Source organism: Anguilla rostrata, chromosome 19 (assembly GCF_018555375.3).
Source record: "Anguilla rostrata isolate EN2019 chromosome 19, ASM1855537v3, whole genome shotgun sequence".
Classification (NCBI taxonomy): domain Eukaryota; kingdom Metazoa; phylum Chordata; class Actinopteri; order Anguilliformes; family Anguillidae; genus Anguilla; species Anguilla rostrata.
Window position 1 is genome coordinate 5,683,962 of NC_057951.1, and position 15,781 is coordinate 5,699,742.

Below are 15,781 nucleotides of genomic sequence, written 5' to 3' on the forward strand. Positions count from 1 at the left end.
TGTGTGTGTGTGTGTGAGAGAGCTAGTTGTGTGTGTGTGCGCGTGCATGTGTATGTAGTGTGTGTGTGTGGGTGTGTGCATGTGTGTAGTGTGTGTGTGTGTGTGTGTTCGCGCGTGTGTATGTAGTGTGTGTGTGTGGGTGTGTGTGTGTGTGGGTGTGTGCCTGTGTGTAGTGTGTGTGTGTGCGCTGTGCGTGGGTGTGTATGTAGTGTGTGTGTGTGTGTGTGTGTGTGTGTGTGTGTGTGTGTATGTAGTGTGTGTGTGTGTGTGTGTGTGTGTGTGTGTTCCCCCTCCATGCCTGTGCTTTAATGTTAAATAGAGAGAGTCTCTCTCCGGCTGCAGACCTGTGTTGGGAAGGTGGCCTCTGACTCACTCGCCGCTGTGTCCCACAGAATCCAGCGAGCAGGAGGACAAGAGCACCGACGTGTCGGGGGACTCCGCCCCCCCGCAGTCCGACCCCGCCCCCGGCGCCACCCCCAGCCCCGGCCCCGGCCCCGCCTCCTCCCCAACGCCCGAGGAGGCGCCCAAAGAGGAGGCCCCGCCCTCGCCCCCCAAGTCGCCCCCGAAACCGGAGGAGAACGACGAACTGGGGCCGCTGCCCGACAACTGGGAGATGGCCTACACCGAGAAGGGCGAGGTCTATTTCATCGAGTGAGTATCCCACAAACCCCTGCTTTCCCTCCACTGGAAAAAAAAAAAAACCCACTAATGTAATTCTGTCTCTGAAAAGCCTTGGGAAAAGTCACAAAGAGCAGTAAGATATCCCCGCTCCCCCCCCCCCTTCAAAGCCAGGAAAATAGCATAAATAAAAAAACAGTGTTAAAAAAAAAAAAAAAGCGTCGGCTTTTATCCGCTAACTCGGTAGCTTGATGTCGCTCGCCGCGGAGTGCACTTTGGGGAGCTCTCCAGGTTTGCGCGTCGATTCCGCCGGCAGGAAGTCGTCCGTCGGCGCGGGCACGGAATGCTTCGCGAGCGACGTAAGTGTGCTCCGCGAATGAGTGTCCTTGTTCTTCGTCGCCGGTGCCCGTTACCTATCCTAACTATTTTCTCTTCGTTTGCTGCGGGGTCAGAGGGTGATAATTGAGTTTGCGTGCCTGGGTGTTCTTCTGGCACTTTACTCTGAAGTGCAGGGAGAGTGTGCTTTAGTTGAATATACAAGATGGCTGACGCCGTCAGACAGAGGCGCTCTCGATTGACGGTAAGAGTTCATCGGAAATCCAGTGGCAGATGGTCATACCAGTCATCTCTTTTGATTCATTAAAAAAAATACAGATCTTTCAGATTGTTGTATTCAAGAGCTGTTGCCCTCTGACTGCTGATGGAACGTTCCGGACTGAAATTGAAGTGCGGAGATAATATAAGCCTTTGCTCAGTGATTGATTAACACAGCCGTGGTTGGTCTTGCAACTACCAACCCCCCCCCCACTTACACAATTGCCCACGGTTTCACGTTTCCTGGTGACTGGGAGGGAGGGGGGGGGATGGGAGCTGCTCTCAGCCCCCGCCATCGTCAGAGGAGGCCCTGAAATTGAAAAACGATCTGCTCGGTGCCGAGCATGCTGGGAAGGCGAGTTTTCCCCCTGGCCAAAAACCGAGGCGCCGTCGCATCCGGCAAGCTCGTTCGCTACCGACCGGCTGTGCGTCTGCAGCTGCGTTGCCGTGGAGATCCAAATCGGGACTGGGTGAAGATATTTTGGGTCAGAGTCTGTCGGCGGCGCGAGGGAGCGGAGGTGGAACGGAGCTGAAAGTTGATTCCCGTGTCGGGGGAAGTATTTCTGTTACGCGGAGAGCCGCGCAACAGTGCAACAGCTCGCCCAGGTCATGCGGTAGAGGCACGGACCGCCAAGGCCAGGCTTCACACAGCGCTGGATGCTCTCTGTTCTGCTGCTAAACGGTGAGCTTAGATGGGCTGAATGGCCTGTTCTCCTCATTATGTGTTCTTGTGTTCTTGTGTTCTAGACGGGCTGAATGGCCTGTTCTCCTCATTATGTATTCTTATGTTCTAGATGGGCTGAATGGCCTGTTCTCCTCTTTATGTATTCTTGTGTTCTTGTGTTCTTGTGTTCTAGATGGGCTGAATGGCCTGTTCTCCTCAGTATGTGTTCTTATGTTCTTATGTTCTAGATGGGCTGAATGGCCTGTTCTCCTCATTATGTGTTCTTATGTTCTTATGTTCTAGATGGGCTGAATGGCCTGTTCTCCTCATTATGTATTCTTATGTTCTTATGTTCTAGATGGGCTGAATGGCCTGTTCTCCTCATTATGTATTCTTATGTTCTTATGCTCTAGAAGGGCCAAATGGCCTGTTCTCCTCACTATGTATTCTTATGTTCTTATGCTCTAGATGGGCCGAATGGCCTGTTCTCCTCATGTGTTCTTATGTTCTAGATGGGCTGAATGGCCTGTTCTCCTCAGTATGTATTTTCATGTTCTTATGTTCTAGACGGGCTGAATGGCCTGTCCTCCTCAGTATGTATTCTCATGTTCTTATGTTCTAGACGGGGTGAATGGCCTGTCCTCCTCAGTATGTATTCTCATGTTCTTATGTTCTAGACGGGGTGAATGGCCTGTCTAGAAGTTTGCTAGCCCCACCTGCGCTACGTCTAACTTTCTGTCCTCAAACTCATTTGCTATTGGAAAAACTACATGGTTACTACGGTCTCCCTCTTGAACCGGCTGCGGAGTTAACTGTGTGCTGTAGGTTTATGTAGTTTTTAAACAGTTACTATCCGGCGTGGGCCTTATGGCTTTGGGTCAGCTCTTTGTTGCCTGAGCCGTTTTTGCGCGCGCTTATGTAAGCTGCTCTGGATTACGAGCGTCTGTTAAATGGCGAAATTTAAATGTAAATGTAAATGAGCTGAATGCTGTATGGACACATGGTCCTTCAAATAACACCAGCTGTAGAGAGAGAGATAGAGAGAGAGAGAGAGGAGTCTGAGGAAGAGCTAGCGGTAATGAGGCAGACCTGCGTTGCCTCAAAGTCCGTCGGAGCGCGAGTTTCACGCGTTTCCCGTCGACTTCGACAGACAGAGAGGTCGGCCGCCACGACAACCAAGGGCCCGCGACGGGGCCTCGGGGGGGGGGGCCAAGGTCAGGATCCCTCACCCCCACGCACACCCCGTTTCTGGACGCGGGCACCGCGCGCCCCGGCGGGGGGGGGGGAGGGGGGATGCTGGGAAACCTTCGCGCTGGCGGTTCGTTGCCGATCCCCGGGCCGGCGCTGAGTTGGCGGAACTTCGCGCCTCCCTCCCGCTAATCACCCGCCCCGGAGCAAATCAAGCGGCATCGACCGCGTCTGTTAACCTGCAGACCTTCTTTTCCCCACCGCTCGAGAAGCAGGCGCGCTGGAGGGAATTAACTTTTTTATTGACGGGCAGTTACTGCATTGAAAATCTCTCTCTTTCTGTCTCTCACCTTCCTTCCTTCCTTCCTTCCTTAGCCACAACACTAAGACGACGTCGTGGTTGGACCCGAGGCTGGCGAAGAAGGCCAAACCGCCGGAAGAGTGCAAAGAGGACGGTGAGTGTGGGTTCCCTCGGGTTCCGCAGGGTTCCCTCGGGTTCCGCAGGGTTCCCTCGGGTTCTGCAGGGTTCCGCAGGGTTCCCTCGGGTTCCGCCGAGTTCTGCCGGTCAGCTGCTGGTTCTCCATGGGGTGGGTCTGTGTGCTGCTGCTTAGAGGCCTGAGCCAGCAGTAACAGTGTAGACACTGTGCAGAAGCTGTGTTAGCCTCTGCTTGGTAACAGTATAGACATTGTGCAGTAGCTTTGTTACTCTGTGCTTGGTAACAGAATAGACACTGTGCAGAAGCTGTGTCAGCCTGTGCTTGGTAACAGTATAGATACTGTGCAGAAGCTATGTTAGCCTGTGTTTGGTAACATTATAGACACTATGCAGAAGCTGTGTTATCCTGTGCTTGGTAACAGTAAAGACACTGTGCAGTAGCTGTGTTAGCCTGTGCTTGGTAACAGTATAGACACTGTGCAGTAGCTTTGTTACTCTGTGCTTGGTAACAGAATAGACACTGTGCAGAAGCTGTGTCAGCCTGTGCTTGGTAACAGTATAGACACTGTGCAGAAGCTGTGTTATCCTGTTCTTGGCAACAGTATAGACACTGTGCAGTAGCTGTGTTAGCCTGTGCTTTGTAACAGTATAGACACTGTGCAGAAGCTGTGTTATCCTGTTCTTGGCAACAGTATAGACACTGTGCAGTAGCTGTGTTAGCCTGTGCTTGGTAACAGTATAGACACTTTGAAGTAACACCCAAATTAGTGTCTCTCAGTGGTTTGGTCCTGGGGCACCCCTCTGTATGACTTTGGTAGGAGCCAACCTCTTGATCACGGAATGCCACAGAGAACATATGCTGACGTTCTCTCTGAATGTTCTCCTTTTGGAGGTTTGGCTCGTTGATTTCATTTCAGTGACTAGGTGTCCACGCTTTCGGCTGCTTGGATCTCGTTTATTTTACCAATTCTGAATGAAATAATGCGAACTTTGGAAGGGGAACATTTGCCACGTTTCAGAGAATTAAAGCACTGGTTGGTATGACTGATGGAACGTCACGGACAGTGAACACGGGACATTAGTCTTCACGGCGCGCATGGCTGCTTCAGACATAATGGGGCTTGAGAGAGTGAATCCTTCAACAGTCATATAAATACATTAACCTTTTATGGTGTGTGAAATATGCGATTAGAATGTTCTTAACTGAACGTTCTAACGCTGATGTCACAGTCACTCGGGGTGACTGAAAGCAGTGGAGTTCTAGAACACTGACTTCCAAAAAACCTACTCTTCAAAAAATGATATAAGCGTCTGATGAGGAAGGATTGCAGCTCGTTACAGTTACTTTGTAAAAATAGGGACCACCCAGGACCAATTTTGAGGACCCCCCCTGACCGAAATGGGCCCCTGCATCTGACGGTAGCCCGCTGAGAACTCCCCAGGGGATTTTATCAGGCGCCGTTCCGTTGCGTCTGACTCCATTTCCTTTATTTAAACGTGTCGCGTGCGGGCGTGCAGCTTGCAGACGAAAGGCGTTCGGCTGCCCGTTGGCGATCTACATATTTGAATATTTACGAAGGCATTAAAGCGGACGGGCGTGTCTAAAAACGCACCGCTCTGAGAATGTATGTATTATAATAATAAACAACATTTTTTTCCTCGTGAATATAGAAGAAATTGTAATGACGACAGTGACCTGGTTTGAGGAGACTGTAAAGATTGTTGCAGTGCTGCAGCTGCGGTAGCTGGAGGAGGGGGGGATTCTGTCATACAGGTGGCCACGCCCGGGGGGGGCGGAGACTTCAGGGTGCTCTGCGCCGTGCGATTGGCTCCACCTTCGCTGTGGGTGGTGATATGAGCACACACCCCCCTCTAGCTGTTTGAGGGAAGGGGGGTGGGGGTGGGTTTCTGTGTGTGACTCTGCTGATTGGGTGGAGCTGGAATACAGGGTTGCTGGAGGTGGGGGGATGGGGGGGGGAGGGGAGGTTAGCCCCAGCTGTGATGAGAGCTAACAGGATTACCGGGCGCTGTCTCACCAGGAGGGTGTGTGATCACAGCCCCCGGAGATGAGGACCAGCAGACAGCCAGCTGAGACACACACACACAGACACACAGAGACACGCACAGACACACACACACACGGACACACACGCATGCGCACATACGCACACACGCGCACAGAAACACACACACATACACACATATACTCACACAATGTGCACAGAAACACACACGCATGCAGACACACACACACATGCACACATGTGCACAGACACACAGACATGCACACAAACTGACACACACACACACGCACACCCTCTCGCGCTCGCACACAGGCATTCCCGTACTTGCATACGCGCGGGCATGTGTGTGTCTGCGTGTGTGTGTGTGTCTGTGCGTGTGTGTGTGCGTGTGTGTGTCTGTGTGTGCCCGCGCGCGCTCGTCTCCTCAAAGGCTCCTCAGCGTGTGCTCGGCATGCGGGCGGGGGACCCGTCAGCGGGAGAACGTTCCGGGTTGCCTAATTCCGTCCCGTGTCTCCTTTCATATCGGACCAAAGGGAGGGGAAGTGGGACAGGCTTCCAATCAAAGCCTCGCTCCTTCAGCCTCGGAGGCACCCGGCTTCTTTCGCTCGGCCTGAGATTTGCGGGTGCCGTAGTCTCGTGTGTGCGTTCTGCGTGTAATTGGGTTCCATCAGTTGTTGGGTAGTACATAGATTTTTATGTTGCTTTTGTAGTCTAGTCTGCAGTGTCGCTTACTTCCATTTACCATAGATTGCGTAGATTAACCAGATAATGAACTGCATCTGTTCTAAAAATTATCTGAAGGAGATAACTTAGTGATTATGCAATTTTACTGCAGAAATCAAAGACAAAGGATCCAAAATATAAAAAATAAATAAAACCGAGCCAAATCTTTAAGTTTTTTTTAGCTTCCTTTTAAATTTTTTGATTGATGGCACCTCCCCATTATCTAACAGCTGGCTTTTCCCATCGCCGAGGGATGTGAAAACTGACAGCCGCCCTCTCCTTTTGATTGACACGTGGAACAGAGAGCAGGCTGGGACTGAATGACTCAGGACTTCCTCCCCCGTCACACATTTCCTGTGGCTGTCTGCGGTGTTTGTGTTGCCTTTGTGCAAACGGTTTAAAAATACAATTAAAAAAAAAAAAACATTTGCGGAAAATAACACACTCACTTACGTTAATGTATAATTTACCGGCTATTAATATTTAATTAAGCGCCGCACGGTGTGCTAAAGATATAGCTGTGTTTTTTTTTGGGTTTTTTTTGTCGATGCTGGGGCACACAGAGTTGGATTTCGTTAAGCTTCCTGTTCATTCTACTTAGCGAGCTTCGGGCAACGCGCAGGTCACAACAATCGAAAACATTTTCTCGACGTTTTCAGTTAAGATGCCGCTAAGCGACTCTGTTGTTTTGGCGAGTTGTTCTCATCCGTGAAACGGCGTGAGCTCGTCGGCGTCTCCGGCGCGCCAATTAGGAAGGAGCGACCAACCGGAGCCCTTTCGATTAAAGCCCGTTTGTGTCGCTTCAGCCAATGGCGTTTCAGCGCTGGCTCGTCCAGACCAATCGCTACGCGGGCGTTGGGGGGCGATGACGGAATGCGCGGCGCGAGCGATCGAGAGCCCGGGACCTGAGCCAGAAGACCTCCGCTCCCAGGTGGGGCACAGATGTTCCCCCCCCCCACCCCCACCCACCCCCATTTGGGCGAGGCACAAATTGCCTCCGGTAAACACCCAGCTGGATTATGGGTAAAAACACGAGCGTTTGCAAGCAATCCCCGACGGAGGACGTCTGCTGAGAAATGGATAATTGTAGCAATTTCGTCCGCTGTCTGTTTCAACCCGAATAACACCGCGTAAAAACTGCCGTCGCGCGGGGATGCGTGCTAGCCTGGCTAACGGACGGGGCGAGCTGGCATTCCGATTGAGAAATTGAGCAGAGGGTATTGACGATGACTACAGGTGTTGTGAGAGTGCGCCATGGTTACGGACAGACTGGCGCACGCTGATGCGTTTAGCGGTGCTTGCTGCTGGAGGAGCAGCCTGAGCCTGCAGTGTGCTGTTATGAGTGGGGCTGGTGGGGAGCTCAGTGAAAGGAGCAAACAGCTGGCTAGCAGCTACAGCACGCTCGTATGATTTAGGCTAACTGCTGCTAGCAGCACTGGAGAGGTTTTTGTTTGGACCGAAACAGTCATTAATAAATGGACAAGGAAAAGAAGTCTCTGAAGACTTGCTCCTGGCAAAACACACACACTCGCTCACTCACTCACTCACACTCACTCACACACACACGCACTCATTCACACACACACGCACTCATTCACACACACACATACACACAAACACACACACACACACACGCACACACACACACTCATTCACACGCACACACACACACCCCCTCTAAATGAAGATGCGGTCACCGTGGCTGGTGAAAGCGAGCGCGGTGACCGGCTCCTCGTTCCGCTCGTTAGCGCGTGGAGGAGAGGACCCACCGCCGCCGCCGATCGGTTTGTTTATTCGCCGAGTCCCGCGGCCGCGGCGCGTGCGGCAGGGGAGAGGGGGGGGGGGGGGCGCTCTCTCTCTCCTCGCGGATTATCCGCCGGAACGCGGACGAAGCCGGAGAGCGCCTTCGCTTCAGGACCCGAGAAGAACCTCTCCGCTCGGTCGCCATGGAAACTGTCTCCCCCCGTCGCGCCCCGGAGAGCGGGACCAAGCGTTTTTTTTTTTAAAGGTGGCTCCGCGAGAGAACGGCGCGGATTTAAGGTGGTTCCCGCCGTCCCGCATCTCCGCCCGTCCCGCGTCGCCAGGGCCTTCCTGCCGGCCGTATTTGGCGGTGGGAGGAGCCGCCGCTCACCCTCATGTGGCATTGGCACGATGCGGAAACCAATGCCTGCGCTCAGTCGACTTCCCTCCTTAACTTTGACTGACCGGTGAACGCGAGCGTTACGCTGTTTCTGCATGAACTTACATTACAGGCATTTAGCAGACGCTCTTATCCAGAGCGACATACACAACTTTTACATTGTATCCATTTATACAGCTGGATACGTACTGAAGCAATGCAGGTTAAGCACCTTGCTCAAGGGTGCAACGGCAGTAGCCCTACCCAGGAATTGAACCTGTGACCTTTCGGGTTACAAGCCCAGCTCCTTACCCGCTGTGCTACACTGCCGCCAACTAAGATTGGCAAACTACTGATTTGCTGATTGTTGAACAACAAACTTCTTGGTTTGTTAGTCATAATTGTGAGTCAGCGTTGGGGACAGATTTTTTATTTAGTCCCGCCCACAGTCCATTCTCTCCCTCTGACGGACACCGGAAACGCATCATCACCCTGTTCTCTTTAACGACGCCCCCCTAGAAAGAACATGGCGGCTCTCCCATTCGCGAAACTCGGGGAAAAGTATTCCCGCTGCCGTTGGCTGGATGTTGCATCACATAATTTCCCTGAGGTTCACTTGCCTTTTCCAGAGAAAAAAAAAGTGAATCAGGCAACAAGGGCAAAAATTCATGCGTATACTCGGTTACAAAATGTTAAATATCTCCCAAAACAAATCTACAAACCGCAAACAAAATGGTACAGTGTGAACCATGTGAAAAGGCAACCCGTGTTTCACACGGTGTGGCAGTGCGGTCACAGAACTACGCTTGCAAGATGGATTCCTGTGTGGGGCACTGCATTGTACCCTCGAGCGCACCCTGAATGGCTTCAGTAAATATTCAGGGGTACGTACTTTGCCTGTCGCCTGTCACTGGGCATAAAGAGTCTGCTGTTGCCCTGTGGCGAGCTGTTACCTACTCTGAGGGTTATCCGGATGCAGCGCTGAACTGAGTTCCTGCTCTTTGCCCCCTTGCCTCCCCCCCCCCCCCCCGACCCTGGTTTCAAGTAATGCATCTTTAAAAATGTAGCCCTCCTACGTACCCCTTGCCAAGCTGGAAGACTGCCGGCGGGTGACCCTGCTACTCTGAGGCTGATTGAAAGCCCTGGCGTGTGTGTGTGCACATTCTTTTGGGACCTCGATTTCAACCAGCCTGCCCTGCCTGCTACTCTGAGGCTGATTGAAAGCCCCGGTGTGTGTGTGTGTGTGTGTGTGTGTGTGTGTGTGTGTGTGTGTGTGTGTGTGCGCACAGTCTTTTGCGCGTTCTTTTTCCGACCTTTACTCTAACCAGCCTGTCCTGCCGAGTTAGAATAATCTCATTTACCGGAGAGGGCCCGGGCAAGTTGAGCCTGCGAACGGAGTGAATAATGCATGGAGCGTCGCCAAGCGCCCGATCGCAAGACGGCGAATCGCAAAAAAAACCCCGCGAACGAATCGCGGAACGGCCAGGCTGGGGCGAGGAGACGGCCGCGCCCGCGAGGTCGGGAGAGGGAGGGGGCCCCCTGCTGGCCGGGAAAGGAAAGGCATCTCTTCCTCTTCGCGGTCGCAGCGTTTCCGCGGCGATTGTGGACGGAGCATCTTCACCTCGTGGCCCTCTGTCCCCCCCCCCCCGGTTCCGTTTCGGGTTGTCAGAAGTCCGGATAACGGCTGCCTCGTCTCGTTAGCCCTGTTGCTGACGGGCCTCAGAAATCCCAGAGGGCCCCGGGTCGTACTCTGCGGCTACTCCTTCGCTTTCATGTTTTTCTCCGCGCCTTGTTATTTCTTACGCTACGTAAGGTTTGATCGAACCATGAATGACAGTACTCCTTCCTCCACAAACGCTAAGGGGCGATAATGACGTTGGCAAGACGACGATTCCTTCAAGAAGAGAGTATAATTGCCCTTCTCGGGACTTCGTGCCGTGAAGCGAATTAACGACAGCGAAATTTGCGAGTTCGCGAATGAAACGAACAGATTGCTTAGCGGAGCCTGAATCCTTTCCGCCGAGCGTTGGATCCCGGGCCGTGCTTCCTCCTCCTCCTCCTCCTCCTCCCCTCGCGGCGTTAATTAGCGGGAAAAGCCGCGCGGCAGTGCATCGTGGGTATACGCTATATCGCCAGCGTTCGGCACACGCATGTTACATTACATTACATTACAATTACATTACATTGCATTGCATTACATTGCATTGCATTACATTACAATTACATTGCATTACGTTACACTGCATTACATTACATTACATTGCATTACATTACGTTACATTGCATTACATTACATTACATTGCATTGCATTACATTGCATTGCATTGCGTTGCGTTGCGTTGCGTTGCGTTACATTACATTACATTACATTGCACTGCATTACGTTACGTTACATTACATTACATTACATTGCATTACGTTACGTTACGTTACGTTACATTACATTGCGTTACGTTACGTTACATTGCATTGCATTACATTGCATTGCATTACATTGCATTGCATTACATTACATTACATTGCATTGCATTGCATTGCATTGCATTGCATTGCATTGCATTGCATTGCATTGCATTGCATTGCATTGCATTACATTACATTGCATTACACTGCATTACATTACATTGCATTACATTACGTTACATTGCATTACATTACATTACATTACATTTATTTGGCAGACGCTTTTATCCAAAGCGACGTGCAGTAAGTGCGTGTTCTACGCGCGTGCGCGGTGAGGGAAGGGCCCCTTTTTCCGTGTGCGGTAGCGTGTGGACGGCAGGTTCGGACCGCATCCGCGTCTGAGCGCGTCGCGATAGGACTCCTCCCTCGGCGACACGCCGATGCGGCTCGGTGGCACGCCGCCCGTGTCGGGGGGGGGGCACTCCAGCGGTTGTCAGGAAGCGTTTGACGTTAAGTGCTTCATTTTGTGTTCAGTGGGCTGACGTTGAGGAGGAGCGGGGCTTTCTTGGAGATCAGCCCTGGCTCTGCTTGGAGAGAGAGAGAGAGAGAGAGAGAGAGCCGGGGGGCTTTGATCTGCCGTCACGTGTGTGTGTGTGTGTGTGTGTGTGTGTGTGTCTGTGTGTGTGTGTGTGTGTGTGTGTGTGTGAGTGCGTGTGTGTGCATGTCTGTGTCTGTGTGTGTGTCTGTGTGTGTGTGTCTCTGTCTGTGTGTCTGTGTGTGTGTGTCTCTGTCTGTGTATGTGTGTGTGCGTGTCTGTTTATGTGTGTGTGTGTGTGTGTGTGTGCGCGTGTGTGTGTGTGTGTGTGTCTGTGTGTGTGTGTCTCTGTCTGTGTGTCTGTGTGTGTGTGTCTCTGTCTGTGTATGTGTGTGTGACTGTGTGTGTGTGTGTCTCTGTCTGTGTGTGTGTGTGTGACTGGAGTGACGATCACAGCACAGTCAAGAAGCTCTCCCAAGGGATCTCGGCCCAGCCCCAGAGCTCTGACACGCTTCACCAACCACAGGTCCTCTCCTGTGTGTGTGTGTGCGTGTGTGTGTGTGTGTGTGTGTGTATGTGTGTGTGTCTGTGTGTGTGTGTGTGCGCGCGTGTGTGTGCGTGTGAGAGAGAGCGTTGCCAGGAGCAAGACTTTAGGGATTTCTTTCCCCATTTCATTTATTAATGAGGGTTGGGTCCAAACAAAAACATCTTCAATGTTGCATGTAGCAGTTAGCCTAAATCACATACACACAGCTGCCACCCTGATCCTTTCAAAGTCTCTGAGCAGAACCGCTTTCAGCCAGGCTATTTATAGATCAAAGTCCAAACGGGGGGCGGAGCCTGCGGATTTTTCAGCCTCTGATTGGTTCTGCCCCTGGGGTCGCCTTTATGTAATAGGAAGCTCAGTTTCAAAGTGATAAAGGAGGGCGTGCCTGCGGAGACAAGGCTAAGAAACCTATTAGGAAGCGGAGTGGAAAGATTACACGAAGCTTTCTTTCAGCTTAATGGGATTTTATTTTAGGGAGGTGAGATGCATTATCTCATTGTTGAATGTGAAACGATACAGACGAGTCGGGATTTTTTTGATCTCATGAATAGTTATTTTAAAATGGAGCCCGACGCTTGTGTTACGGAGCGCAGAATGCCGCGCTCCGAGCTCGCGAGAGCGCGCGGCAACTAAACTGCAATCTGATTGGCTGAGCCCTTTCTGCTTTCCTGGCCCCGCCCCCCTTGGATTCAAAAGCAGTGTAGAAAATCGGGGACCCTGTTCGTAGAGCTTCTCGGAGTAAGAGCGCTGACCTGGGATCAGTTTTTGTCTTTTTTGCCCGTGGCGGATGAGGTGGTGGGGGGTGGGGGGGTGGGGGGGGGGGCGTGGGCAGCGGAGAACTGATCCCAGGTCAGCGCTTCTGAGGCGCTTTACGACCGGGCCGTAAAGCCCCCCCCCCCCCCTGCGGGCGACATCATCTCTGACTCATCGCGGATGGGCGAATCGCGGCCGGCCGGCGGGCCCGGGACAGTGGCGCGTGCGGACGGTGCCATCTGCTCCTGGAGTCCGCGCCAGCTTCCGCCCTTAATTATTTAACGCGCCCCGGTCGTTCATTCGATCCGCCTTATTAATCACGATCAAAAAATCACAAGCCGCAGCCACGGCGAAAACGATTCACTGCCGCCCCACACGGGAGAGAGCCAGCATTAGTGCACGCGGCTTTCAGAAAATGAAGATGGAATAACCGGACATTAAAATTAAGATTAAGAATAATTGGTTCTCCAGAAATAGTTTTCTTACCCCGGTGTAAGGGGGCGGCTGGAGTTCTGTCACCCCTGATCTGAGGGGTAGCTGGACGTTCTGTCGCCCCTGATCTGCGGGGGCAGTTGGAGTTTTGTTACCCCTGATCCCCGAGGGGAAAGGAGAACGCAATGTAACTCCTATTTGTCACGCACTACACTTTGACGTTGCTGTCAAGCAGCCACGGCATTTAAATACGCTCTGCTTCAGAAGTAGTGCTACAGTGCTCTTCACTGACTGACAGTGTGTCTACACAGCGAGCATGAATTAATCTGAGAATGCCAATGTTCTTATGAGTCCAATACTGTAAGGATGATTTGTACACCTTAGGAGTTTAAAAATTGATCAGAGTTTATTTTGTACTGAACATAATGCTGCACTGTGTCGTACTGTTCTCTAGTGTGTATGTGTGCACAGTGTACATATGTGCATACAGTGTGTGTTTGTGTGTACTGGACATGTTTGTGTGCACAGTGTATGTATGTGCACACTGTGTGTGTTTTTGTGTACTGGACATGTTTGTGTGCACAGTGTACGCATGTGCATACTGTGTGTGTTTTTGTGTACTGGACATGTTTGTGTGCACAGTGTATGCATGTGCATACTGTGTGTGTTTTTGTGTACTGGACATGTTTGTGTGCACAGTGTATGCATGTGCATACTGTGTGTGTTTTTGTGTACTGGGCATGTATGTGTGTTCAGTGCATTTCAGTGTGACGTGTTCAGAAAACAGTTCAGCGCGACACGATGTTTCTAAGTAGCGACTGTGCTTTTCAAGATCAGCGTGACCCAGCTGGTAGCAGCCAATGCGTCAGCGGAGGACCACCCCAGGGATCCGAGGAGCGAGAGAGCAGGAGCGTACCGGCGAGGGCAGGAGAGACGGAGAGAGGGAGAGAGGGAGAGAGAGAGAGAGAGAGAGAGAGAGAGATGGAGAGAGATGGAGAGAGAGACGGAGAGAGGTGGAGAGAGACAGAGAGAGACAGAGAGAGATGGAGAGAGAGACTGAGAGAGATGGAGAGAGACAGAGAGAGACAGAGAGAGATGGAGAGAGAGACGGAGAGAGGTGGAGAGAGACAGAGAGAGATGGAGAGAGAGACTGAGAGAGATGGAGAGAGAGACGGAGAGAGACTGAGAGAGATGGAGAGAGAGACGGAGAGAGACGAGAGAGATGGAGAGAGAGATGGAGAGAGACAGAGAGAGACAGAGAGAGATGGAGAGAGAGACAGAGAGAGACAGAGAGAGATGGAGAGAGAGATGGAGAGAGACAGAGAGAGACAGAGAGAGATGGAGAGAGATGGAGAGAGAGACAGAGAGAGACGGAGAGAGACGGAGAGAGATGGAGAGAGAGACGGAGAGAGATGGAGAGAGACTGAGAGAGATGGAGAGAGACGGAGAGAGACTGAGAGAGATGGAGAGAGATGGAGAGAGATGGAGAGAGACAGAGAGACGGAGAGAGACGAAACGCAGACCCCTAACCTACTTGAACGATCTCGTACCCTGGTCAACAGAACAGCTGGTCTTTGGAGCTACCGGCCACCAGCCCGGGCCACCCGGCAGCCCCGCCCCGCCTCTGCGGCTCGGAGGGGGGGGGGGGGGCGTTTGCCGGGGGGGGTGTTGGCGGTGAAGTGATTTGCAAGCCGCGGGCTCCTGCGGCGGGACTCCCGCGACCGCCACCTCGTAAAAAACCGCCTCAAACTAATCTCCGCCGTGTCATCTCCCGCGATTTACTGCATATAGCCCCGAGTCTCAGAGCTTAGCGTCTGTGTTCCGGGAAAACTCGGTGCAAAATCTCAGTGCTTTCGGCCTGAGTTCGGGAGTCTCGGTGCTGAATGTCAGTGTTGGGAGTCTCAGTGCTCCGAGTTCCGTTTGCTGGAGTTCCGTTTCCTGTTTCGCCGTGAAGCGAATGTTTGCGACAGTCTGTAAAAATGCACTGTGAAAATAAAATTGAATCAAGCGCTTGGGGTCTCAGTGTTTGCAGTCTTAGTCTTTGAATCTCAGTGCCAGAGTGTTGGTGCTTTGAGTCCAAGTGCCATGAGTCTCATTTTTTTGTGGTCTTTGAATCTTAATGTTCAGAGTCTCAGTGCTCTGGTAGTCTTAGTGCTTTGAGTTAGTGTTCAGAGTCTCAGTGCTCTGGTAGTCTTAGTGCTTTGAGTTGGTGTTTGGTGTCTCAGTGCTGCTCATCGTAGTGCTTTTGCCTGAGGGGGTGGGAGGTGGAGGTGTTTAACAGGGCAAGGCTACAAGAGCCTCACAGGAGCCCCTTGTGGACTCTTCTTTTTGCCAAACACGTTCCTGCTTAGTTTCCATGGAATCAATAAAACTGTTAGCTCAGCAGATCCGTGAGCACAATAATGCATTGCTCAATAACAGAGACGGCACTACGGACCCAGAAACGAACTGCGCACGACTGCAAACCCTGCGCTCGCTCATTAGACCGCTCGAGATGACGTTCCGTCTCCCGGCTAACGACGTTACTGTCAAAACCGCTAGAGAATGTTTCGCGGGGAGGTTGGTTCCTCTCTCGGGGTTCGGCACGTTGGGGTTGTGGGTTCTAACCTGCGTTTCTTTCCTCTCCAGAGCTCCCGTACGGCTGGGAGAAGATAGACGACCCGATTTACGGCAGTTACTACGTGGAGTAAGTGTCGGCCTCCCGCCCTGAGTTAGCGCCCTCCTCCTCCTCCTCCTCCTTCTCC

At 52.1% G+C, this 15,781-nt stretch overlaps 1 protein-coding gene and 1 long non-coding RNA gene across 16 annotated transcripts in view; one reads left to right on the forward strand and one right to left on the reverse strand.

Annotated features, from left to right (window-relative positions):
- The window catches only part of LOC135245461 (uncharacterized), a 277,471-nt gene that overhangs the window by 134,556 nt on the left and 127,134 nt on the right, over positions 1-15,781 (reverse strand). The gene's annotated exons all lie outside the window — the stretch shown is intronic.
- magi2a (membrane associated guanylate kinase, WW and PDZ domain containing 2a) overlaps positions 1-15,781 on the forward strand; it is a 156,796-nt gene that overhangs the window by 97,773 nt on the left and 43,242 nt on the right. For all 14 annotated transcript variants that reach the window (XM_064319159.1, XM_064319162.1, XM_064319167.1 and 11 more), the window contains 3 exons: positions 393-651; positions 3,440-3,519; positions 15,666-15,723. In XM_064319159.1, coding sequence (XP_064175229.1) covers positions 393-651; positions 3,440-3,519; positions 15,666-15,723 — 397 coding nt within the window. The remainder of the gene's footprint in view (positions 1-392; positions 652-3,439; positions 3,520-15,665; positions 15,724-15,781) is intronic.